Below are 27,437 nucleotides of genomic sequence, written 5' to 3' on the forward strand. Positions count from 1 at the left end.
TCTTTTAGGAGCTTCCTAGGTAGCTAAAACTAATTTAAAGTTCTTCCAATTTCTCTGAACATTTATTCCTTTCATAATGCCCCCTTTTTGTCTTATTGCAACCGTCAGTGCTTTGATTCCACCTTATTTTCCCAGTTCATCTGTTCTGTTCTGGCCTCACTTTCCTACCTGCCTAATTTTGACCCTATGGTCCTACTCCTCTATAATGGTCACTTGAATCCTTTGACTCCCCAATCTTAGCTGCTAACCATCAACTCTGTATAAATCCTACCATCTATTATGTCTGCTCCTACTTCCAAAATGCTGAATGCAGTTGAAGGAAATCATGAAATCATGGTGACTGAGTCCTCAAAAAATTATGCTAATTAACCTCAACTGGGCATTCATTGCTACATTGCTTCATGGCAGGCCTTCTATTCATATCTTGTTGATACTCTAAACCATTTTTTCTCCTCGTATCTCCAACTCAACCCCCTCTTAACAAATTATTTTGCCTCCCAACTTTGCATCCTACTTTCATTAAAAGAATGGCCATCCAACTTAAATTCTCTCAACTCCCCTCTTCCATTCATTCCAATATCTCAGCCTCCTTCTTTATCTCAGAGGGTAAACTCCTTGAGAAAATGAGTTGTACCTTACATATCGTTTTGTCACCGGGACCTGGCATAATTACTCAGAGTGACTGATTAAAAAGAGTACTAAAAATATACTGTTTCAGCAAATTAATGATCCATGATCATAATACATATATGTGTGTATGTGCATGTATGTGTATATATACACACACATATACAGAGACCTTCTTGAGAAATTTTCTTAATCTCAAGGAGAGTTGATATCAATGGGAATTCTGGTGTAAAAGGAAATATCTTTGTGACTGCATGTTGCCTTTCAAAGTATACTACAGGAGATTGCCTGCTCAGGTGAAAGGGCTAATCCTGGTTAGGAGGAAAAAGAAAATCTAGTCTCTTCTGTCTGCTGCAAGATGGAGTTATGCCCCTAGTCAGTAGACAGATGATGAAGAGACCAGTGCTGAGGACATTTTTTGAATTCTAGGCCTCAGAGAATATCCGAGAGTGGATACGAGGTTCCCCAATCTGGAGCTATTGGTTTGACACATTCTTTATGATACATTCTGGGAAATTAACAAATAAGATGTTAAAGAGAGACGGCAAAAGTGACAAAAAATGTTTGAAGCCTAGCTTAAGTTATTGATTTTGCTTTGAGCTCAACCGGCTTTTATGCCCTCCTTTACTATTGCTTTCTATATCTTTTGCTTTTATGCCTGCCTCTAGCAATCATGTCTTAACTCATGTCTTGAGGATATTCTTAGGGCATTTTTGTGTGTGTGGGAAGATGAAAACAACAAAGAAATGAAGGAGGCTTTTTGGCAGCTTTTTGCTTATTTGGGGATGACACTGAAAAACTCTAGCACTGATTCTTTTTTGAAAATGAAGCATACATGTTAAGATGAAAGAAAAATGTACAATTTATACCCTATTTGTACTTCCAATGAGATTGATGTTCACTAAAGTGCATATTCTCTGTTGCATTTTTTTTCTTCAGTAAGCTGAATCATTTCCAAATGTGAAACAACTTCATTTTTACTTGGAGAAAAGCTGCCTTTTCTCCAAACTAGCTTTAGTCTCATGTTCTAAAGATACTGTTGGTTAAACTGGATGGCACATTCAGAGGAATCATGGGGGAAATAAAAGATTTTTCTTTTCCTTTAGCTTTCATGGAGGCAGTATATTCAATTTATAAGCTGGTTATTTCAAGGGGGAAAATAGTGCATGATAACACAATGTGTCCAGCCAATAATTATTAAATGCTTAGTATGTATAAATTGCTTTACTAGGCCCTGAATGGGTAGCTAGGTCACACAGTAGATGGAGTGTCAGGAAGACTCATCGTCCTAAGTTCAAATCTGGCCTCAGACACTTACTAACTGTGTGACCCTGGGCAAGTCACTTAACCCTGTTTGTCTCAGTTTCCTTATCTGTAAAATGAGCTGGAGAAGGAAATGGCAAACCACTCCAGTAAACTACTCCAAGAAAACCCCAAATGGGGTCATGACTGAAATAACTACACAACAGGCCTTAAAGAAGGCAAATAAGACCTAGTTACTACATTAAAGGAGCTCACAACCTAGTAACCCCCTGCTTGGGATACATTCCCCTTGTACCTGGGCCTCATGGAGGCCCTCACTTCCTTTAGCATTTTCTAATCCCTTCCTGTTCACTTTATATTTGAGTTGCATATATATTGTATGTACACTAATTGTTTCCCCCACTGGAACAAAAGTTTATTATAGGGTATACAATGGATAGAGCACTGGATCTGAAGTCAGGAGGACCTGAATTCAAATCCAGCCTTAGACACTTACTAGCTATGTGATCCTGGGCAAGTAATTTAATCTTTGTTTGTCTCAGTTTCCAGATCTATCAAATGGTCATAAAGCACCTACCTCTCAGAGCTGTTGTGAGGATCAAATAAGATATTTGACCTTAGTGTGCTAACAGCACTATTCATAGAATAGGTGACTAATAAATGCCTGTAAATCAATAGCAGGGAAAATAAGACATATACACCAATAGCTAGATTTTTTTTAAGTTGTATATAAAAAAGAGTATGGGGCAACTAGGTGGCACAGTGGATAGAGCTCTGGCCTTGGAGTCAGGAGGACCTGAGTTCAAATCCAGCCTCAGACCAAACACTTGACACTTACTAGCTGTGTGACCCTGGGCAAGTCACTTAATACCAATTACCTAAAAAAAAAAAAGAAAGAAAGAAAGAAAGAGAGAGAGAGAGAGAGAGAGAGAGAGAGAGAAGAGAGAGAAAGAAAGAAAAGAAAGAAAGAAGAAAGAAAGAAAGAAAGAAAGAAAGAAAGAAAGAAAGAAAGAAAGAAAGAAAGAAAGAAAGAAAGAAAGAAAGAAGAAAGAAAGGAAAATCATATGTGGTTGGGGAGATAAGGGAAGTTTTCCAGAACAAGGTGACATGGCAGGGGTGGAAGACTTAAAACATTTGAAATGCCAATCAGTGAAGGTAGAGGATGGAATAAGGAGTAACATTGCAGGCATAGGGAACAATGTGAACAAAAACATGGAGACAAGAAAGTGCAGGAGGTTTTCGGAAAATAGTAAGGCTATTGAAACAATTTAATTGGAACAGAAAACATATAAAGAGTATGTTAAAACTGGAAAAGTCAGTTGGAGTAAGATTGTGACAGGCCTTGAATGCCAATCTATGAGCTAAGTCTTTATTCAGTAGCAGTGGGGAGACATTGAAACTTTTTGACCAGAAGAGTTACAATCAGACCTCCACATTAAGACGATTGGTTTATTAGCTGTATGTGCAATGGATAAATAAAATCACACATCCACAGCCCAAAAGGGTCTCAGAGGCCATCTCTAGTCTATTTTACAGATGACAAAATAGGCTCATCAAAGTTAAGTGATGTACTCGGAGCAGCACAAGTAGCAAATAGAAGAGGTGAATACAAAATGGTTCAGGTAGTCATAGCTCCCCTTACTTCACCATGCCTGATCAAGAAGACACATTGACTCATTGGGCTCCAGAAGAGTACCATCTACTTTTGGACTGAGATTTTTGTCCCTTAGGCAATTAGAAGTCATGGCAAAGTTAGAGCCTTAGTCCTCTGAATCAGTTAAGTCACAAAAGCAAGTTTCATTGCTTTTTTAGGGGAGAAAAAAAATTGCTTAGCCTTTGTGGCAAGGACTAAGTTGTACTTACCACATGTGTTATTTTATATTATAAATAGCAGTATATGTGGTATACCCCTCTTCTAAACTATAAACTCCATGAAGTGGGAAACTGTAGTAGATTACCTAAACTTTGTATCACCTACAACACCTAACCCAGTGCTCCGTGTAGCTGCTAACATATAGTACCCTTTATTAATGTTATTTCAGAAGAATTAAATTATGAAAATTATAACACTATTAGAAAGATGATTACCAGAAAGAAAGAAAAAACTCCAAAAGAGTTTAAGTTTTTCTTTAAGAAGGACCAATGCATTATCTCTCTGGTCAGCCACAATTTTAAACATCACCAAGTAAACATTTATAATCACCTTTGAACATGCTCAAAGCCAGGGCTGTCAGACTGCTTATGTTTCAGTCAGGATTAGAATCCAGTGTTTGAGCCAGATGGGTACAGTCCAAATTGAATCCCCCATGTCTTCTGAAGCTAAAAGAGTATTTTCATCTAATTAAAAATGAATTTAATATTGATTTTTGAGTAAAAACACCAGAAGTCTTGGAAAATTTTCTACTGTTCTCTAAAATTCATTGTGGGGGTTGGGGACTGACATTCTATTTGCAAAAAACAGTAGTTAATGGGAGCCATAAAACATTCATCTTTCCAAATAGATCAGAAGGTGGTAATGGAAGCACCTGTATTTCGTGCAAAATATAATTTGCCGTTTAGACCTTGAAGCATGATATTTTGATGGCTTTGGGGGAAAAAAAGAATTAAGCACTGCTTTGATCTATTTTATAAATGAAAATTTGCCCACATCTTTAACATAATGATTTTTATTTCGCTTTTGCCTGGATGGTACAACTCACCAAAAAGAAGGAGTTTAAGGTTCCCCACAAAGTCAATGTCATTCCTGCAATCCTATGGACGACACAATCAGGAGGGGGTTCTGTCTGACTCACTTCATGTCACCCTTTCCCATTCCTTGGTTTCTTTCAGGGCTTACAAAATTACAAGATCATTTTCTCTGAGTCAGTCATAGTTGTAGCCTAAGTCTAAACATTCCTACTGAAGATAGCAATTGTCAGTCATCATTCATTTCTTTAAATGGCTAAATGCTTGTCATGTAATGAAATGTAAAATATTGTCTGGCATAATAATTGATAAATTATAAAAATTTCTTTTTAAAAATGAACACCGAGAGAGGAGTACTTAATGGAGGAAATAAGCAACCCTTATTTTTGCTTTTCTAGTGATGTTTACCCCAAATTACAAATCTGAGAACCATTCCTTTCTAGCATAGGTCACCAAGCTTCCTGGCTGAGGCTTATATCACTGATGGCCTTCCTTAAAAGGCTAAGCCTGAAGAATCCAACTGTCATGAATGCTATGTATGCCAATGGAATTTTCAAAAATATGAACCTCAAACTATTCTCCTCAGATCACCTGCTTCTCTTGGACAAAGCTACCTTATGCCCAAGGAATATTGTAATTTTGAAATATAGTTTAAAACAAAAACAATTGAGTCATGCTCCTTTGAAGCAGCAGATTTTTTCTAAATCTTTTCCCTTATTTTTCTACCTCTTCTTTCCTTTTTCCCCTTGGTTACTATGTTGAGTTTAGGCGGTATCCTTATAGAGTTTAATTAACTCTTTATATTATTTATTAGTTCAGGTGTTTTATTTTTCTGCAAGATTATTTGTCTGTTCATCAGGAAAACATGAGTAATAGGGAAAGAGAACGGAAAGAAAAATACCATGCAGAAACACCAGATTTTAGCATTATTTATTGAAATTGAACTTTAGAAGGAGTTTTTTTTAGTTGCTTAATGAAAAGAATGATGTACATTATTCTGGTACCTATATCCAAGGCCCAGGGCTCAAAGTAATCAGCATGTATGAAACCTCTCGCATATATACATAACATGCATGACAGTGGGTTTGCATTAAAGTCAAGTGTTGTGAGCTGGAGCTCTCAACCTGAGTCCAGATTTGCTATGCAGACAAATGAAAGAGGGTGAGTCGCATTTAAACCACATAAATATTATACTTAAGCATGTTTCCTTTTTTGAAAGCCAAAAAGGTCTTGTTAATGGTAAGAGTCACCTCAATATAGTGGGTCTTTTTCTGGTCTGGAATCTGAGACAGTGCAAACTCTGCCAAGGGACCTGACAGCAGGAAGAAAAGTTGAGCTACTGAGATTTGGAACCAAAATACAAGTTATAAAACTTAACTTTAGAATTTTAGCTACTGGAAAGTGATCTTTAATTTTCTCCACAGGGAAAAAAATAATTTTTTTTTAAATCCCCTCTTTGACTTAAGATTATGTTGAGGATATGTGAAAGAGTACTGTATTGCAGACAAGTAGCAGACTTTTCCAATCTTGTTTCCATTAGTTTGACATTCTGTGCTATGTTTATGCAGTTGGCCAGTGCTAACTTACACACAGTCTCCCCCAAGCAGAGTTAAGGAAAGTATTAGAGGATAGGAATCTCCTCTTTAAAAAAAAAAATGACAAAATGACTGAAAGAAGGGATCATGGATTCTTAGATACCAATATCCACCACCATATTGGAAGTTACGTGTTGTTCAGTTGTTTCAATCGTGTCTGACTTGTGAGCCCTTTGGGGTTCTCTTGGCAAAGATATTGGAGTGATTTGCCATTTCCTTCTCCAGCTCATTTTACAGATGAGGAAACACAGGCAAACAGTGACTTGCCCAGGGTCACACAGCTAGTAAGTGTTTGAGGCCAGATTTGAGCTCAGGAAGATGAGCCTTCCTGACTTCAGGCCAGGCACTCTATCTACTGTGCCACCTAGCTGCCCAGTAAATTATATGCTATATCTTAAACAAAGAACAAGGCAACATTCAAGAGTTTTGATGTAAAATTAGACTACATCTGAGAAATTACAGGAAAAATCTTAGACCTGTCCAGTTTTAAATGACCGCTTTGCTATTTAAAGATAACAGTTGATTTTAATGACATCTGACAATCTTTTTGCCAAGAAGTATCTTCAGTAGCCCCTCATTGTTTTGTTTGTTTGTTTGTTTGCGTGGAGAACCAAAAGGCCTTCATATGTTCAAAGTATTTGGCAGCTGCTCCCCAGAGCTATGCTAGAATCAGCCTATAGGGAATATTTGACTCGTATCTGAATACTAGTCTCTTACCAAGACATTCTGATGTCATGTTGGTGAAATTAGCAGCAGAACTAACAGATATTAATGGAAAATTTGTGAGGAAGGAAAGGCAGTTGAAGTGCTAAAGACTTTAAATATATTTTAAAGGGGATTTGAAATCACCATAGCCTCTGGGTTATCAAATATTGCTCATTTCCTGTTTAAAAATCAAATTGCAGTCAGGGCGTAGGACCTAATTCTTTGCTTTAAAATGTACTAGTGGTTTGTGTATGCAGTATGCTCTGGCCTACTTACAATCTAGTGGTTTCAATGGATTATCAGAGCAGGCTACTTACCTAACTGCTGTACCTGTGACTTAGCACAGAGTGAATTGCCAACCACCAAAAAATAATTCTCCCTCCATGTCCTTATGCCTTCAAACCATCCTCATTGCTTTCTGCCCATATAATTGGAGTACCAGGGGAGGTAGCTGTGAAGCATTTGGACAGATACATTATGAGAGTAGTTTATAGCTTGTAGGACAGAAGAACCTTCTACTGTGTGGGCGACAATGTGTCAACTGGCTCCATATTCCCTTCTTTCACTGAATTTCCACTGGGAACTAACCAACTTTGCTAAACACCAGTGAGTCAGTATAAGGAATGGGAGAGGAAAGAGGGGGGAAAAAAAGAAAATATGGAATTTTAAAAAACCCACAAGTATAAATGTCAGTGAGGTTTTTTCTTTAAATCTTTTTTTTTCCCCTTTCCTCCCCTTCCCTCTCTCTTCTGCCTTCTCCCCTCTCTCTCCCCATACAGGACACCGTCAGAAAATAGATGAACAGACAAAGCCTGGGAGCTTATCTTTTTCAGAGAGACTGAGTGAACTGGAACAGCTACGCCGTAGTGCCATGAGGATCAGCCCCCACCACCCAGCCCCTACATCTAACCCACGAGCTTCCTTGAACCACACAACGGCTTTTAACCCTCAGCCTCAGAGTCAGATTCAGGGTAAGTGCCTAGAGGAAAACACAAATACACCTTTTTTTTTCCTTCTCATTACTGCCATTATCCACAAACTTATATGCACACAGGTAAAACCCACTGGATAGAATTTTGTTTATTCTCCACAAGATTTATTTAGACCCTTCAAGATGCTCATTAATTTGTATCATTTTGGTGTACCTTGGGTCACCAGGAAAGAGGTAAAATTTGGAGGGCCAAAGAGTGAATATGTACCTTGATTGAAAAAAAAAAGCTTTGGTCATATTGTTTTTGTTTGTCTGTTTTTTACTTCCTGATGGAATCTATGAGGTTTGGAGCATTATAATAGAGCAGAGAAGATGAAGATGGGCATAATCCAGGGGTGGGGAACCAGAAGCCTCGAGACCATATGTGGTCCTCTAGGCCCTCAAGTGCAGCCCTTTGACTGGATTCAGCTGCACTTTAGGACCTAGAGGGCCACATATGGTCTCGAGGCCACCGGTTCCCCACCCCTGGCATAATCCATAATCCTAGTTTTCAGATTACACAGAGTTTTCAAACACAATTGTCTCAGGACCTGGGAACTTCTAGAGGTGAATTTTTCTGTATATTTCTATGGTGACAACACTAAAAAATGTAGTATTTTTGGTATGAAAGTAAAAGGTTGTAGCAAAAATAATGGTCATTATTAAAAAACTACTCTGTGCTAAAATAGAACGCACTGCTTGTTCTAGGATCGCTATAGATGTGATATGCTTTATTCTGCCAACAAATAAAGCAGGTGGATAAATCGTTATTGTGTAGATGTTATCATGAAAACTACATCTAAGACCATTTACTTTTTAGATGCTTAAAGGTCACAGAAATTAGATACTATTTTTTGCAGTGATCATGCCACCTTAAAGAGACTCGGGAGAAACTCAGCAGGAAAGGATAAGTGGTATTTTCAGCACACAGATGAATGGCCAGAATGGCATTAGGGTCTTAAATTTGAAGCTGCTACAAGCTTATTGTTAAAGAGTATCTGACATCTATGGTAGGTACATTTGAGGTCGTTTGCTAAACTTCAGGCATACCTCAAATAACATTGCTCTAACATAATTTTGTAATACGATCATTAATGTATCACAGCCAAACCTACTACATATAAGATTGTAAAATACCACTATATTCTTCCACCACTAGCCCATGTATAACACTGTTTCTTTGAAGTTAGCTGCCCTCTGTTTTGCCTGAGGTCGAGTTTTCCAGGAACCAATGATAATAATGATGATAATAACAGCTAACATTTATCTAGCACTTTAAGGTTTGCAAAATGCTTTACTTATGTTTCATTTATTTGATCTTCACAACAATCCTGTAAGGCAGGTGCTATTATTATCCTCAATTTACAAATGAGGAAACTGGGGAGGAGAGAAGTTAAATGACTTTGCCAGGGCCACGTAAGTAAGAAGTTCTGAGGCAGGATTTGAACTCCAAGTCCATCAGTTTTATATCTCGATGTCTATCCTTGACATTTTAAAACTGTGCATTCTTCAGGACTCCTTTGTGGATAATGTACTTTGGATTTGAAGGTGGAAGCTGTGGGACCTACTAAAATGAGCAATTGCAGTGTGCTCTTCCACGGGCCTTGTTAATGTGTAGACATAGTTCTTTTTGTTTGTTTTGTACATGAATTACAACCTTAAAGAGATTTTTGTATTAGTGTGGAATTCATTTCCCTAAGAAGCCAGTCCCAAAGAAAACTTAGGAGAGCTTAGCACTGGTGACAGCTGTTAAATGGCATCTTTGTCTAGTTCCAGCTCTTCTGAGTATTAACAAAAATCTTTAATTGTATGAACCACATTGTTGATTTAATCTGATATCACATCTACATGGCTCAATGGAAAATGCCATTTCAGAGTAATTCCACTTTTTTTCATGTGACTGATCACCCAACTCTTTATTATTCAGACAAAAACCTGTCTGATTAATGTCTTAAACCAAGCAACCAGAGGCAATTCTGTTACTCTAGTCTAGTTATAATAAGCTGAGTTTGAATGGGTAACTATCCAATCAATAGTACAATAAGTATCCCAAATGAACCTGAAAATTAGGGCCACATGGAATTCAGAAGTAGGGTATAAGGCATGACTCCTTCTGTCAATACACTGTCACATGTTATTTTCAGCCTTTTCATCGTCAGATAAGTTAGATTTTAGAATGCATTAGAGTATCAAAGTCTTCTCCTGGGTAGCAAAGTTTATTTGATAATCATTGGGGGGGGGGGTTGAGAAGGTGAATAAACAAAATGCTTTCTAATTAGTAATTACTCTTCTCACAGGAATAAAATAGATTAGGTCAGAATTTCTAAAGTCTGGCTTATTGTTAGATAAAATGAGTTTTTAGAAAATAATTTTCTCTAGAAGTCCTTTTCTAACTTGAAAGAAAAGGATTTTTTAAAGTCCTTTTAGTCTGTAACTTAGTAACACCCCACTAACATAACTAGAAGAATTTTTTTCTGAAAATAATGGAACCAATGTATATTTTTAAAACAATGAAAAAGATAGACATAAACACAAATTAAATTCCAGCTACTGTTTATTATCCTTTATCTCAGCTAATTTGGTGAATAATGAATCTCATTTCCAGATATACTCTGTTAAAGTAAAATGAATATAGTATTTTGTCTTCTCAGCATTCAGGAGCTGCGTGGGTAGAGGAATTAGTAGGGACTTGCCTTCTTCAGCTACTTTGAAACAGTATATGCTTAGCAAAGTATCAGGTTCAACACTATCACTTTTTTCTTGTTCCTTTAGGGGGAAAAAACAAAAAACTTCTACAACATCTAAGCAATAATAACTTTATTTTGTGGTGCTCCAGGAACCTAGCAATCACTTTTTAAAAAGTTGTTTAAGATTTTACTGTTATGATTTCTTTTCAAAGTATGATGTGGATATATTGCCTCACATGTGAATTTATAGAAATGGTTTAGGAAATGTAAGAATGTTGGCTGTTGTTTTCATAAAATTATTACTTTTTTTTCACTACTAGTTCCTTCAATAATTTTGTGATTTATTTGAGTGCATTAGTTAACTCTACCCATCCAGCTTTGAAAAGTAGAATGGGCTGCCTTAACCAATAGTGGATTCCCAAGGTTACTATTTTTTTTAAGTTAAGAAGCATTTTCATTAATCTGTCCTTTCCATTAACCCTGCCCCATGATTGAACAATGTTTTTAAAGATGAAAATAAAACTCTCAGTAAATATGTAGCTCCTTAATCAGGCAAAAACAATTCCTACATTAGCCATTTTTGGATGTGTGTGTTTTGTGTATACATGTATATGTATAGATATACAAATATATCTATATGTGTGCATGTATGTTTCTTCATTTTAACTTCACTATCTCTCTGTCAGGCTGTGAATAGTATGTTTCATCTCCATTCTTTCGGACTCATCATTTATCTTTCCATTGTTCAGAGTTCTGTCATCTTTCAAAGCTGTTGCTTTTCTTTGTAATGTTGTTATCGTTGGATAAATTGTTCACCAACTTCTGCTCACTTTTTTGTCAGTCAGTAAGCATTTTTTAAGTCCCTGCCATGTGCTTAATAAACAACGCTGTGCTAAGCACAGAGGATACAAAATGAATGGCAAAAGACAGTCTTTGCTCTCAAAGAACTTACAGTCTAATTGTGGGAACAATCAGCTGTGTTAAAACAAACAAGATATACAGGATAAAGTGGAGATGATAAACAGCATTAAGGAGGATTGAGAAAGGGTTCTTCCAGAATGTGAGTCTCTACCTGAGACTTGAAGGAAGCCAGGGAAGCCAAGAGGCAGAGATGAGGAGGGAGAGTTCCAAGCATGGGGGGTAGAAAGTGTCTTAAGTTCAAGGAACAGCAAAGAGTCCAGTGCCATGGGCTTTCAGAATATATGGGTGGTGGGGTAGGGTTAAAATGTAAGAAGGCTGGAAAGATAGAAAGGGTCCAGGTTATAGAGGGCTTTACAAATCAAACAGAAAATTCTAAACTTGATCCCGAAGACAAAAGGGAGGCAGCAGAGTTGGTTGAATAAGGGGTGTGACATGGTTAGACTTTGGATTTAAGATCAGTTTGGCTGCTGAGTAGAGGATGGACTGGAATACAGAGAGACTTGAGTCAGGGAGACTCACCAGAAAAAGAATGCAATAGTCCAAGCATGGGATGAAAAGGGCATGCACCTGGGTGATGGCAATGTCAGAGGAGAGAAGCAGGAAGTGTAGAAGAGAAATGTAAGAGGCGGATTAACATGACTTGGCAACAAATTGAATATGGGAGCAGGGAGAAAGTATGAGGAATCAAGGATAACATGTAGATTGTGAGCCCAGATGACTGGGAGAATGGTGGTATCATTGACAGCAATAGGGAATTTTTGGAGAAGGAAGGGTTTGGGGGAATAAGATAATGAGTTCAACTTTGAACATATTGAGTTTAAGATGTCTATGGGACATCCGCTTCACCATGACCAATAGTCATTTGGAGATGCAAGTCTAGAGGTCAGGAGAGAGGTTAGGAATAGCTTGGGAAAACTAATTGTGAAAATTTCAATAAAAGCCTTTACACTTCAGAAATTGGTAATTGCTACAAATCAGGGCTTGATTTATTGTTTTGTTGATTGTCTAGATATAATAAAGTGTTGACAATAAAAATTAAATATAAAAATGTAGGTATACATCCCCCCCAACTCAATTGTTAAACATTTACTAGCAAACTCCTTTATTGTTTTCTTTTCTAAAAAAGAATATTTTATTTTTAATTTGTGGATTAAAATAAACATTTCCATAACATAGTATAATAAAAAGATGATTGCACATGACACTGCAAATCTGTTATATACAACTTGCTATCAACACTGCTTGAACTCAGCAGGAGCATTGTAGAAGTCTTCACAAATGAAATCATCACCAGACTAGAGATTTGGTGACTGAGGGCAATAAGAATAATAATTGGCATATATTCATATATGTGTATATACGTACATGTATATGTGTTTCTATATACATATATACACATGTTTGTATATATGTGTGTATATATACATGTATGTATGTATGTATGTATGTATGTAGTTGTTTTTCAGTCATTCAGTTGTGTGTAACTCTTTGTGACCCCATGGACCATAGTGTCCATGGGTTTTCTTGGCAAAGATACTGGAGTGGTTTGCTATTTCTTTCTCCAGTGGATTAAGGCAAACAGTGGTTAAGTGGCTTTCCCAGGGTCACATAGCTACTAAGTGTCTAAGGCTGCATTTGAACTCAGGTCTTCCAAACTCTAGATACAGCACTCTATTCACTGAGCCACCTAGCTGCCTACATAGGTATGTGTGTGTGTGTGTGTGTGTGTGTGTGTGTGTGTGTGTGTGTATGTGTGTGTATCTTTAGCATTTGCAAAGTGCTTTACATCCATTATCTTACTTGAGCCTCACTATACCCCTGGGGCTTCATTACTTTGGTCTGAATCACCAGTTCAAAGAAGTCTTCCCAGTTTCCATAGAAATTGCACATTTCATCATTACTAATGGCACAATAATATTCTATTACATTCATATACCACAATTTGTTTAGCCATTCCCCAATAGAAAGATACTTCTCTTAGTTTCCGATGTTGTGCTATCATGAAAAGACCTACTAGATTCTTTTCCTCTTTCTCTGATTTCTTTGGGTTATGGGCCTTGTAATGATATTAACTGAGTCAAAGGGTATACACAAGTTGGTAATTTGGGGGCATAGTTTTAAATTGCTTTGTAGAATGGTTATACCAATTCACAGCTCCACCAACAATGCAATGATACGCCAATTTTCTCACAGCCCCTCCAACTTTTGTCATCTTTACCAGTCTTATAAATGTGAGGTAGGGGGCAGCTACGTTGCACAGTGGATAGAGCACTGGCCCTGGATTCAGGAGGACCTGAGTTCAAATCCGGCCTCAGACACATAACACTTACTAGCTGTGTGACCCCGGGCAAGTCACTTAACCCCATTGCCTAGCCAAAAAAAAAAATAAGTGTGAGGTAGAACCACAAAATTTCTTCACTTTATATTTGTTTAATTATTAGTGATTTAGAACATATTTTTCATTTGGTTGTTGATTGCTTAGATTTCTCCCTTTGCAAAACTGTATCTGTTGATGATTTATCTATTGAGAAATGGTTCTTAGTCTTATAAATTTATTATTATTGGAAAGGATGGAAATAGAGATCTCTTCCCAGAATCTTCATTTAAAGAAGCCACCCAGGCCACTCATCCCTTCAGTTCCCATTTAGCTGCACTTTCTTTCTTCTTTCTTTCTTTCTTTCTTTCTTTCTTTCTTTCTTTCTTTCTTTCTTTCTTTCTTTCTTTCTTTTTTCTTTCTTTCTTTCTTTCTTTCTTTCTTCCTTCCTTCCTTCCTTCCTTCCTTCTTCCTTTCTTTCTCTTTCTTTCTTTCTTTCTTTCTTTCTTTCTTTCTTTCTTTCTTTCTTTCTTTCTTTCTTTCTTTCTTTCTTTCTTTCTTTCTTTCTTTCTTCTTTCCTTCCTTTCTTTCTTTCTTTGAAATTTCTAGCCCTTAGCATAGCTCCTAGCACATAGGTAGGCCTTGAATAAATGTTTATCAACTGACTAAATATTATATATCTTGGATATCTCAAATGAAAAACTTGGTTTTCTTCCTTCTTCCTAACTAATATTTTATTCTAGTCAGATTTTAGCAGCCTTTGGAGACTTTTCTACAATTAGGAATTTAACGAGAATTAAAGTCTTAAGTAGAAGTTTAATATTTTTCTCAGCATTTAGGTAAATAGAAAATTTCTACATTTAATTCTAGAGCATCAACATTATATTTTAAAAGCTACTTTAGACATAAAATTCATCATTCACTGTTTTTATTTGAAAAGCAGCATTCATTTTTAGGGAAATGTCCCCACATCCCCACTGAAGCATTTCAAGCATAATGCTCTATGGTAACATTCAGTTTCTCCATCTGAATTATCTGAGTAACTTATTCTATCATCCTCACCCTCTCACTAATCTTCAGTCTTTCTTTGTTTATCAGCTTCTGTCCATTTGCCTACAGTCATGTCCCTGTCTTCATTATTCTCAAAAAGCCTTCCTCTGACCTGCCCAACCTCACTGGCTATTGTCTTGTCTCTCCTCCCTTCTATGATTAAACTACTGAAAAAGTCTGTCTATGATTCATGCGTCCACTTCCTTTCCTGTTCTCTTCTTAATTCTGCAATCTAGCTTCCAATCTTGTCATTCTACTGAAACAGCTCTTTTCAAAGCTACCAGTGATCTTTTAATTCCCAGATTCAAAGGCCTTCTTTCAGTTCTCATCCTGCTTGGCCTCTTGGCAGCCTATTCTCCTTGATGCTTTCTTCTTTCAAGGTTTCTGTGACACTACTGCATCCTGGGTCTTTTGCTTGTCTGGCCACTCTTTGTCTGTTTCCTTAGCCAGCTCTTCATCAAGATCACACCTTCTAACAATGGGTGTTCTCATCAGTTCCCATGGATTTGGATGTGATCTCTATGCTGATGATTCTTGGATCCAGTCTTAATGTCTCTCCTAATTTCTTGACTTACATCTCCAACTGCTTATTGGACATCTAAAATTGGGTCTCCCATAGACACTTGGAACTCAGGATGTCCAATACTGAAATCGTTATCTTCCTAACCCTCTCTCTCCCCTCACCCCACTACCATAGCCAATCTGTCATCATATTAGACTGTGAGCTTCTTGGGAGAAGTGACTTTTTCTTTTCTTTGCATCTCCAGTGCTTCACATAATGCTTGGCACATAATAAGCACCTAATAAATGTTTACTGCTTGAGCTCAGCTTTAAAGAAGGCCAGTAATTTAGTACATTGAGAGGTAATTTTTACATAAAAGCAGAAAAGTATTGTAGTCCCTGAGAGTTAATTCATAGCATTAAGCCTTCTGTTCTAATTCGGTGAGTGTAAATTGTAGTTTCTTCTTTGTTTATTTATTCAAAATTATATATGACCCCTAATACCTGAAAATAGACATTTCAAATTATGCAAACATTACAAATATAAAGGAGAACAAGTTGCCATGGCATTAAACCACTGTTTATTTGTTGAGGTTTTTACTATAAAAGGGCCAACGTTAATTTTAACTTCCTGTTTTACCAGATCATCAAATTGAATAGAAAGACATTTGTTTTTTGGATATAAGTTTATGCAGGTCAAGACATTGTAAATTCCTATAACCTAGTTGGTATCTCTGCTTTTATAAGACTTTATCCACACAAATTTCTAAATAGATGACAGCATTTATACAGCTATCTCCCTCACAATTTAAAGAGATATTCCTTTGAATTAATTTGCATAATATTAATACTCTGACCTCAAATCATGAAGACAAGGAAATAGAACTGTAAATTCAGAGAACTAACTTCTTCCTGCTATGACAGGGAAGGTAGGAGGATATGTGAGTTATGCCGATTTAGGAACACAGTAAGGAAAGTTGTCACAGCCAGGTGAAGTAAGAAGACAGCTTGGTGATTTTGTGGGTTGTGGTAAACCTCCTTAGTGGTATTTAAATAAATGTTTTCATGGTTGAGACACTCTTGAAGTCATTAGGGACTTATGAATAAATACATAACCATATTTTAAAAACTGATTTTACATAATATTGATTGAAGCAGAAATGTCGCATCCACACTTACAAATAATTTTTGAGTGAATACTAAGATTAATTTGTCATTGATTTCTCTCTTAGGATCTGTACCTACAGGTTTGTGGCTCGTATTTGCCCAGTTCTTTATGCTTACAAAGAACTTGCATTATCTCCTTTGATCTTCAGAATAACCCAATAAAGAAGTTAGGGAAGGTTATTCTTATACTCCAGATGAGGAAACTAAGTTTAAGAAAAGTTAAGTAATTTGCTCAGGGTCACACACAGCTAGTAAATAGCAAACCAAGTACTAGAACCCAGGTATTCTGACTCCAAAGCCAGTGCCTTTTCACTGTACCATACTCCCTAAGGATTCTTTTTAGTCTGCTTCATCAGGATGAGTACTGAGACATTCAAAATGTCCTTCTGGCTCCTCTTCCCTACAGACACTCTTGATGATCAGACCAGCTCAGTTGATCAATCAGTCAACAAAAATGTGGTAGGCATCTCCTGTTTCATTCAATGTATTTTCCCCACTCTCATCATTCCTCTGTTTTCAGTCTTCATCCTCTTGGTTACCCGTAGGTCTTTCCAAAGTGTGCCTTTGGATATGCTGAATTTCTCTCAGTCCTTGGGGAAAAAAACCCCTGATTAAAAGCTACTTTCTCCTGAAGTTATTGCTTTATGTCTCCCATGTCTTTCTGAGTCAGATGCCTAGAAAGTCTCCACTTGCTACTTATACTTCCTCTCCTCTTATTCAGTCCTTAAACCTTTGGAATCTGGCTCCTAATTTCATCACTCAACTGAAATGCTCTGCCCAAATTACCAAAGATGTTTTAATTGCCAGATTTGATCATCTGATAATTTTTGCTTCTTACATCTCTTTCTTGAATTGCCTGTTGCATTTGACACTGTAGACTACCATTTCCTTCTTACTCTGCTTCTCTGGATATTCATGGTACTATTCTGTCCTGGTTCTGCTCTCTGTGACTACTTATCAGATACTCTTGCTAGCTCATTAACTATAATATGCCTTCTACATTTCATGGTTCCTTAAGTGCTATCCTAGACCTTTTCTCATTTCTGTTTCTACTCTCTTTGTGACCTCATCAACTCCCATTTATTGTCTTCTCTACACAGATGACTCACAGATCTATATAATTAGCCCCAGTCTTTACTCTGATATTCAGTCCTGCATCACCTATTGAACATTTCAAGCGTGATATCCTATAGACACCTCAAACTTCATTGAGATCCAGAATGGGGCAGTAATGGAAATCACATGAGTGAAGGTCAAAGATGGGAAAAATAAAAGTGATATTGTCCAATGGAATATACCATAGACCCTCTAGACAGAAAGTGAATATAGATGAGAGTTTGGGAAACATCGCAAAATTAACATAAAGGCATGAAATAGTAATGGGGGATTTCATTTACTTACATGTCTGCTAGACCTCTCTCCCTGTTTCTCCCCAAAGCAAAGTAACTAAGGACTTCTTTACTTGACTTAGTGATAATTTAATCCTTCAAAAAGTAGAGGAACCAAAAAGGGGAAACTCTATTTTTGATCTGATTCTTACCAACAGTAATAAAATGATTTCTGGGGTGGCAATAATAGGAACCTTAGGGGAAGTGACCATTCCTTCTTAAAGTTTGTAATAAAGGAAAGGAAATCTGATCACAGTCTGAGAAGCAACTTAGATTTTGAGAATATGGATCAATAAATTGGACATGGTTCTAAAGATAAAAAAGCAACAAATAAAAAAGCAAAAATTACTGAATTTATAAGTAAAACTAGATGCTATTTTTTCAGTAGACAAACTGTTTGCTAATCTGAGATAGAGAGAAAAACCAAATTATGCGTATCAAAAAGTGAAGGAGAATTCACAGCAAATGAAGAAGAAATAAAGAAAATTAATAGAAAGCATTTTGCCCAGTTATATGCCAGCAAAAATACTAACAAATGAAATGCGACAATATTTATAAATACATTAAATATCCAGATTATTGGAGCAAGAACTAGAGAATATAAGTAATTTAGAAACTGAGTAAGTCATAAATGAACTTCCCAACAAGGGAAAAATGACCAGAAAGCTTTATGTCAATTCTATCATACAGTCATAGAACAATTAACTCAAATTTTCCATGAGTTGTTTGTAATAATAGGAAAATAATGCATCCCATAAAACTTATACTGTAAGACAAATGTGGCCTAAATAGGAAGGGGAGAGGAGAGGAGAGTCAGTAAAACAACACTACTGACCAATATCTCTAATAGATGTCAATGCAAAAAATATTGAATAAAATATTAGTAAGGATACTATATAAATATATTTTTAAATTATATATTGTAATCAGGTAGAACTATACTAGGGATGCAGGGTTGGTTAGGAAAATTATAAACATAATGTTATTTTTGTTCAGTCATTTCAGTCATGTCCAACTCTTTGTGACCCCATTTCGGATTTTCTTAGCAGATAGTGGAGTGGTTCACCATTTCCTTCTCTAGCTCATTTTACAGATGAAGAAACAAGGCAAACAGGTTAAGTGACTTGCCCAGGGTCACACAGCTAGTGTCTGAATTCATGTGCTCCTGACTCCAGGCCTGGCACTCTATCCACTATGCCAACTAGCTGCTCCCAGATAAACAGTAAATGCCATATTAATAAAAATAATAAAAAATTACATTTATATTGTCATAAAAATCATTGACAAAATAAAATACTCTTTTGTGTTAAAAAATACTAAAATTTATAGGACTAAGTGAAGCTTTTCTTAATATGGACAATATGATTTAAAACCAAGAGCTAACACTATCTGCAATGGAACTTTCCAATAAAATCAGGGGTAAAATAAGGATGTTAATTGTCACCTTTATTATTTGATATAGTTCTAGAAATACTAATTATACCAATAAGATAAGAAAAAGAAATTGAGAAGACACATAGACAAAGCAGAAGCAATTTTTTAAATTTTTGTAAATTGACTTATGATATAATTGACTTAGAAACTGCAAAATTTTGAGCCTTTCTTCCTACTGCCAACAAAATCCAGAAGAAAAATAAAAAATAAATTTTATTCAATAATCCTGCAAAATTTATAAAATATCTACTTACCAAGACATACCAGCATTATTTGAATACATTATCAAACAATTTTTGTAGAGGATGAAGATTTAAGTAAATGGCAAGGAATCAATTGCTCATAGTTTAGCCACATTAATATTAATAAAACAATATACTTTAAATATCATACAAATCAAATGAATAAAAAATACTTAAGAGAACTAGACTAATTTATTACATATGTATCTGGAAGAACAAAAGATCAATAATTTTAAGGGAAATGATGAAAAAAAAGAGTGAAGGAAGGCGTCCCAAAAGTATAAAACCTTAAACTATGCTACAAAGTAATAATCATCAATAAAATATGGCACTGGTTAAAAAATAGAATTTTTTTTTTTTGGCTAGGCAATGGGGGTAAGTGACTTGCTCAGGGTCACACAGCTAATAAGTGTTATGTGTCTGAGGCCACATTTGAACTTAGGTCCTCCTGAATCCAGGGCCAGTGTCTATCCAGGGTATCACCTACCGGCTCCTAGAAATATTTTTCAATGGACAGATTAGGTACATAGAGTCAGAAGCATTTGAATGTGGTAACATAGAGTTCACATAAATTACTAGAGTATGGACTCACTATTTGGCAAAAAGGACTGGGAAAACCTTACCCAATGTGTCACAATATTCTCCAGATGGGCACAAGACATACATAAAAATTCATGTCATAAATGTATTAGAAGATATTGGAGTGAGAGGTTTTTTACAATTATATGTAGGAGGAAGAATTTTTGACCAGTTGTGTGTATAACACACACATATACAAATATATACATATATCCATGTGTGTTAGTGTGTGTATATCATTTCCCTTCTGTGTCCCAGAGAGTCATCCCTTATAAAAAAAGTAGAAAAAAAGGAGAAGAACATTTATAAAGCTCAGCAAAACCAACCCACAAGTCGTCTAACTCTAACATCATATGTAATGTTCTATATCCACAGTTCCCTCTTCTGTAAAAAAGGGAGGAAGGCGCATTCTCATATCTCTTCTTTGTATCCAAGTTTAGTTTGTACTTAGACAGATAGCTTTCAACTTTGATTTTGCTATTGTTCTTCCCATTTGCATTGTGCATACTGTTTCCCTGATTTCTGCCTGATTTACTTTTGATTAGTTCATATGACTTGCACTGCTTCTCTGTATTTCTCATATTTGTCATTTCTTTTAGCATAAGAATATTCTATTATATTCATGTGCCGCAATTTATTTAACCAGCCCCCAAACAACATATCTAGTATACCTTTATTTCTCTGCTACTGCAAAAATGCTGCTATAAAATTTGGGTGTTTGAATCCTGTCTTTCTAACTTTGATTTCCTTAAGGTATGTGCCTAGCAGTGGGATATTTGCATTGACCAAATATCATTTAAAGTGAAAGCATTTACATAGCACTTTAAAAGTGTATGAAGTACTTACAGATATTATCACATTTTATCCTCACAACAGCTATAGACATTGTTGCCATTGTTATTCTCCTTTTTATAGAATTATATTTTTTACGAGTTTATATTTTAAACTGGTATAACTCTCAGAGACTATATCTCTCTACTAGGAAAGCAGACAGAATGTTTTCTGGCTATGAAAAATTCTAGACTTTTAGTCTTTTCATTGTGGCAAGTCACATATGGATTCAACTTCTTATAGGAAATGTTAATCATTTTTGTTAATGCTTTTTTTTTCTTTTATCACTTTCCCCTTTTAAGCATCAATAGCTTGTTTAAATAGGTCAGTTTGATGTTATATTAATTTCGTGCCATATTTTCTTATTTATATTTCTTCAAGTTTGCTATTGATGCTAATATTTGCTTAAGAAGTTGATGGTCTATCTATGTAGAGACAGCTGACTTATTTCCCCTTTAACATGTAGTTAATTTCATTTTTGCCTGCCTGCCATTTCTAGTACTTCCCTATTCTGTTAATGAAGAACTGATTCATAATATGTAGACATGAGGTCTTTTGTCCAGTTTCCAGGCCTTTGACTTCTTTTATTTCTTAGTTATGAGCCATATTTTCCAACATATTTTTCACTGTGATCTTGTGCTCATGGATGTCACCACACATGAAAATATACTGTTTGATTTTGAAGGATCTTAATTCATTCTTTGTATAATTTCTGTATTTCATTATCCTCTGCAAAAGATGTTGGCACATAAGTTGTGTTAATTTAAGTGGAGAGAAAGGGATGGATTTTTTTAAAAAAACAAATGCTTAACTTAATCACAGTGATAGGAGGTGAACAAGTGTTTCATGAAGTATTTTCCATTTGCTCTTGGATACACAATAAAACCAACTCATTTATTTACATCTCTAAGAAGGACGTATAAGCCATTCTTCCATTTAGCTACAACTTCCTTTTGTCTTCTAGTTTCAATATGAGGAGAATGCCACTATCTGTTAGATTCAGTTCCTCCAGCTTATTTTTAGATGAAGGTGTGCAAAATATCATCTACGACAGCAACCATATTCTGCTTTTCATAGTCGTCTAACCCCAAAATCAGAATGAAGAGAAATTTTCTTTCCATCCTTTTTCAGTAGCAACACCTCAGCTGTTTTCTAAAGATACCTGTGGGTAAGAATCTCTGAGGAAAGAAATCCCTGGTATCAGTCTGCGTGTCATGATTTTGTTGTTGTTGTTGTTTTTGAAATTATAAAAGTGGGAAAAGTGAGTTATTTTATTTTTCTGGAAATTGGAGTTCAGCAAAATCCAGAATTGTCATTTGCAACAATGTAAATGGTCATTAATAACCAAGAACAAAAGAATACTCAAGGTGCTTGAAAACAATTTGTCATAAAGCCAAAAACACTAAAAATGAACAATTATATTTTAAAAATACTGTGAGGGCAGCTAGGTGGCACAATGGATAGAACACCGGCCCTGCAGTCAGGAGGATTTGAGTTCAAATCCAGTTTCCAACACATAAGACTCACTAGCTGTGTGACCCTAAGTAAGTCAATTAACCCCAATTGCCTTACCAAAAAAATAAATAAATAATGTTTTGTCCAGGTATGACATTTAAGGGAAGTTTCAAGGTTGCTATCATACTTCTCACTTCACATTTATTAGGCTTCATAGGAACAAAAAAAAGTCAAAAGCAAATATTATAATGAATAAAAACCTATGTGATGGCAAATGGAATTTAAATTTTCTTTTTCTTATTCACAGCTGTATCCTGTCTTACTTATACTTTACAATCAATCTAAAAATTTATAAATTAATAGAAGTAGAAGCATTGTAACTACAGAAGTTTAAAACTCACTCATAATTAAGTACATTCTTAGTTTCTCACTTGCAAACTATAAATTCAAGGAGATTTTTATAAGACCTAATAAGAACTCTACATTATAGAGACTGAGAATGGGGTACAAAACTCTATCTTTGTTTGCTAGTATTTTTTGGAATAAATGACCTTAACTAAATATTTTTCTTCCTTGACTGTCTCTGCCCATTTTATTTCCTAAAAGTTCTTTCTCTTGATTTCATGCTTTGCACATTGTCAAATACTTTTCTTTGGCTAACTTGATTCACTTAGCACGCTTAGTAGGGTAGATACTGTCTGCATCTGAAATATATGGGCTAGAATTATCACTACCCTTCTACTAACTTGAACAAGTGATGATCAAATGACTATAACATCTTTACAAGTACCTCATAGCTATGTGCTTAATAAACTAGTTTATTTAAATGAGCCGCCAATCTGGCACACTGTCAACACCTTACTAATTATATACCAGTAAATTTTAGTAGGAATGGATATACAGATGGAATGTTTTCATAGAGACTGTGCCAGATGATCAGGCCATGATTTCAGTGGCATGTGGTTAGTGCCTCATGGACATCCTCTTTAAGGGGGAGAAAGGAGTGTGTCAGGGAGAAGGATAAGTAATTATGTGAGTTGATCTTAATGATGAAATACTGATTCTCTGACTCTTGACAAGGGCTAATCATCTCAGATGTTCTTTGGAATTTGTAACAAATTGGAGAGAAAGATTCAGAAAATAAATAATTATTCATAACACTGCACCCGGAACATCTATAAGGAAGAGATTAATTACCTAATCCCTATTACATAAAGCAGAAGCACTATTGCTATACTTATAATGGAGTGGTGAGCTAAAGATAAGAAGGTTAAGTTTCTAGTCTTATATGCCAGCAAATATTTGATTGAACAGCAGTCTCTAAACAAGGAAAAGTATAGGTTCTGTATTCCTACTAGAGGCTATTGGGGTATTAGGAAAGTTAAAGAAAACTTCTCTCATTGGAAATGGAGAGAACAGACAATATTTCACTTATTTCAAAAGACTGTTGCCCTTGCTATCTAAGGTGAATAAATGTAAAATCATTTCTTATGTCTCCCAAAATCATCCTATTTTTTTTCCTGTCAGAGTTATTTTGAGTTCATCCTGTACTATAAAGTTCAATGTCACTTTTCCCCTATGCTAATTCTACCTAAAGGTCTTATCTGGACTATGTCAGAACTAGGTAGTACAGAATTTTTTAAAAGCTGAATGTTTCATTTCTTTTTTTTCCAGTTCATTTAACTGGTTCCTCCCACCTTAGATCCATATAACACTTCTCTCAGGGCTTCTGTTGAACTCAAACTATGAAAAACCACGTAGACAAATTGAGACTGTCTGGTAAAGTGAAAACGGCACTGAATTCTATTCTGACCTTTGCCTCAGTGTGACTCACAGCAAATGATTTAGCCTCATGGGGCCTTGGTTTCCTCTTGATAAAATAAGGGGTCTAAGTAAGTGTCTTTTTTTTTTTTGGTTGAGGCAATCGAGGTTAAGTGACTTGCCCAGGGTCACACAGCTAGTAAGTGTTAAGTGTCTAAGGATGGATTTGAACTCAGGTCCTCCTGACTCCAAGGCCAGAGCTTTGGCACTGTGCCACCTAGCTGCCCCTGAAGTAAGTGTCTTTTTGAGGTCTAAAATGCTATATCAAGATCATGATTATAAAAGACTAAGAGACAGGGAGAATCAAAGTCTTCTCTAGAACAGGGCACCTTTCCACTGTTGTTGCTGGGGTTTTTTAAAAGCAACAAACAGCACTTCCTGAAGATAGCTTTAATATCAAGTCATCACTGACAACGCATGGCAAGAGTGATGATTCAGTTTGTATATTTCACTATATATAACTTGAAAATTCTCCAAAGATAGAGAACATTTAAAGGGGAAAATGACTATTGTCATTAATTATTATGAAAAGGAATTTACAAAAAGCTTTTTTTAGACAGAGAAGATGAGGCATTGAATTTTTCTACTAACCTAGAAAAGCTTTCTCGTTATATGACCTATTGTTAGTCATAGGTCTTCAAACTAAGTTTTTACTCATATTCATTATTTTCCCCTTCTATGTTTCAGCAGTATTGGTCCACATTAACTCAATTGTGTTTTGGGGTTTTTTTAATTATTTTTTTTTAGGCAATTGGGGTTAAGTGACTTGCCCAGGGTCACACAGCTAGTAAGTGTCAAGTGTTTGGTCTGAGGCCGGATTTGAACTCAGGTCCTCCTAACTTCAGGGCCGGTGCTCTATCCACTGTACCACCTAGCTGCCCCAATTGTGTTTTTTTTTAAGGAATTTTTTGCTAGTTCAACATCTGTGACTTGGAGTATAGGGAAAAAATGAGTATCTTTTTTTTTTTTGCTCTCCTTTTTATTATTGTTCCTTTTTCCTCTTACTCTTATGATATAAAGGTGGGTAGGGAATGTCTGTTCAGAAGAGGCAGGTGTATTTGCTTACTCATATTTCCAACATTCATGTCTTGATATCTATTTTTTTTAATTCAGGTTTTACAAAATCTTAGACTAGATTTTTGTAGTATTTATTATCAGCATTTGAAGCACCGCTTATTGTGAAGATTAAAAGTGCTGATTGCAAACTCCTGTAAATAAAATCTCTTTTAATGACAAATCTGGTTTCTTTGCATAGAATTTTCTCTTGTAATCTCTTTCTGGCAGAACACTTTATGTTCTGAAACTAGAGATCCAATTACCAACCAGAGTAAACTAAAATAGAAAAAAAAAGTGAACTTGCCCTACTAGCAAACATTGACCAGATCATTTTTTTGTTGTTGTTTATTTGTTTTGGATTTTTGGTTTTTACCACTGGGATAGTGTAAGAAGTTAGCCTTACTTTGGGATCGTGTAAGAAGGAATGTAAACATAACACAAGCAGTTGACTTCTGCCTATGCTAGCATACTGTTTTGTTTTGTTCTTTTACTAGATTAACATGGATTTTTAACTGAGATTTTTAAAAACTAGCTTAGCCTCCTAATCTAGTGGTTCCTTCCACATAAATAGGATGCAACATTTTAATGCTTAAATTAAATAACCAAACATATTTAGAAAAAGACATGATTATAAATTCTTGAATAATATTCACGGATGGTAGCTTGAAAAAAATGAAAAAGACATTTGCCTGGCCTGGAATTTTTGTATTCTAAGTTCATCATATAGCTTACATTAGTTTTAAGAATTTTTTCAAGTCACCTAGGCCCAAAATCAGTTCTCAGTCCAATAAATTTACAACTCCACTCCATAGCTAGTATTTTTAATGCTTTAAAGTTTACAGAATACTTTACAAATATGATCTCATTTTAACTTCACAATAATCCTGGGATATAGGTTATGTTATTATCCCCATTGTACAGAAGAGGAAACTGAAGCAGACAGCCTTTAAGTGGCTTGCCCAGTGTCACACTATAAATGTCAAAGTAGATTTTGAACTCAGGTCTTCCTGACTCCTGCTAGCATCCTATCCACTGCTCCCCATACCTGTCCTACTCTGCTTCCAAGTACTCTCTTTTCCACACAGACAGACCCTCTGTGCCTTAGCACTGGCTGTCCTCTGTGCCTGGAATGCCCTCCCTCCTCACCTCTGCCTCTTAGTATCCATAACTTCTTTCAAGGCTCATGTACTACCCCCTCCACAAAGCCTTCTTAGATCTCCTTAGTTGTTAGTCCTGTCTCTCCTTTCAACTTATCTTGTATTTTTTTTTATCTGACCCAGTAGACATCTCACTCAATAAAGATTTTATTTTTTCCCTTTAAATCTCTAATACGTACCGCTTTCCTGACTTCAAATCTGGCCTCAGATACTTACTAGCTGTGTGACCCTGGACAAGTCACTTAACCCTATTTCCCTCAGTTTCTTCATCTGTAAAATGATCTGGAGAAGTAAATGGCAAACTACTCTAGTATCTTTGCCAAGAAATCCCCAAATGGGGTCATGAAGAGTCAGACACCACTGAAAAACGACTGAACACCTACCACTTTTAAATTGCCTATTGAATTGAAAATTATTCTTTTCTCTCCTCTCCCTGGAATCTCTTCTGGTATGAGGACTCTTGGAAGTCATCATGGAAGGGAGACCACAAGGGACAGAAACAGGATTGATCCCAACTTCACATTCAGTTCCAGCAGATTCTGATTAGTAACAATAATTAATTAGACATGAAACCTTTTGAGTATTTTAATATAAAATAAATCTTTCTCCCCTCTTTTCTAAGGAAGAGGAAGAGGTTTGCCTTCAGATATAGCCATTACAATGACATCAGTCTGAACTACAAAACAAACAAGCCAACAAACAGCACTGTTGTTTAGTAGAAAGATCCATGGATTAGGAGTCAGAAGACTTACATTTAATTTCCTGGATTTGATACTTACTACCTGTTTAACCTTGGGCAATTCCATTAAATTCAATAAATTCTTATTAGTCATTTCAGCCTGCTGGGTTCGTATTTCATCAAGTATAAAATGAAGACTTTGGACTAGATGATCTCTAAGGTTCCTTCCAGCTCCAGTATTTTATGATTCTAAGTCCAAATTCAGTATAAGATTTAGGCTTTTGACAAGTTGGAATTAAACCTGTAATTT

The 27,437-nt window shown here is 35.9% G+C and overlaps 1 protein-coding gene across 3 annotated transcripts in view; it reads left to right on the top strand.

Annotated features, from left to right (window-relative positions):
- Window positions 1–27,437, top strand: part of RUNX1 (RUNX family transcription factor 1) — a 339,165-nt gene that overhangs the window by 264,494 nt on the left and 47,234 nt on the right. For all 3 annotated transcript variants that reach the window (XM_020995861.2, XM_020995862.2, XM_020995864.2), the window contains one exon: window positions 7,655–7,846. In XM_020995861.2, coding sequence (XP_020851520.1) covers window positions 7,655–7,846 — 192 coding nt within the window. The remainder of the gene's footprint in view (window positions 1–7,654; window positions 7,847–27,437) is intronic.

This window comes from Phascolarctos cinereus, unplaced genomic scaffold (genome assembly GCF_003287225.1).
Source record: "Phascolarctos cinereus isolate Bilbo 61053 unplaced genomic scaffold, phaCin_HiC Scaffold_726;HRSCAF=1367, whole genome shotgun sequence".
Taxonomy (NCBI): domain Eukaryota; kingdom Metazoa; phylum Chordata; class Mammalia; order Diprotodontia; family Phascolarctidae; genus Phascolarctos; species Phascolarctos cinereus.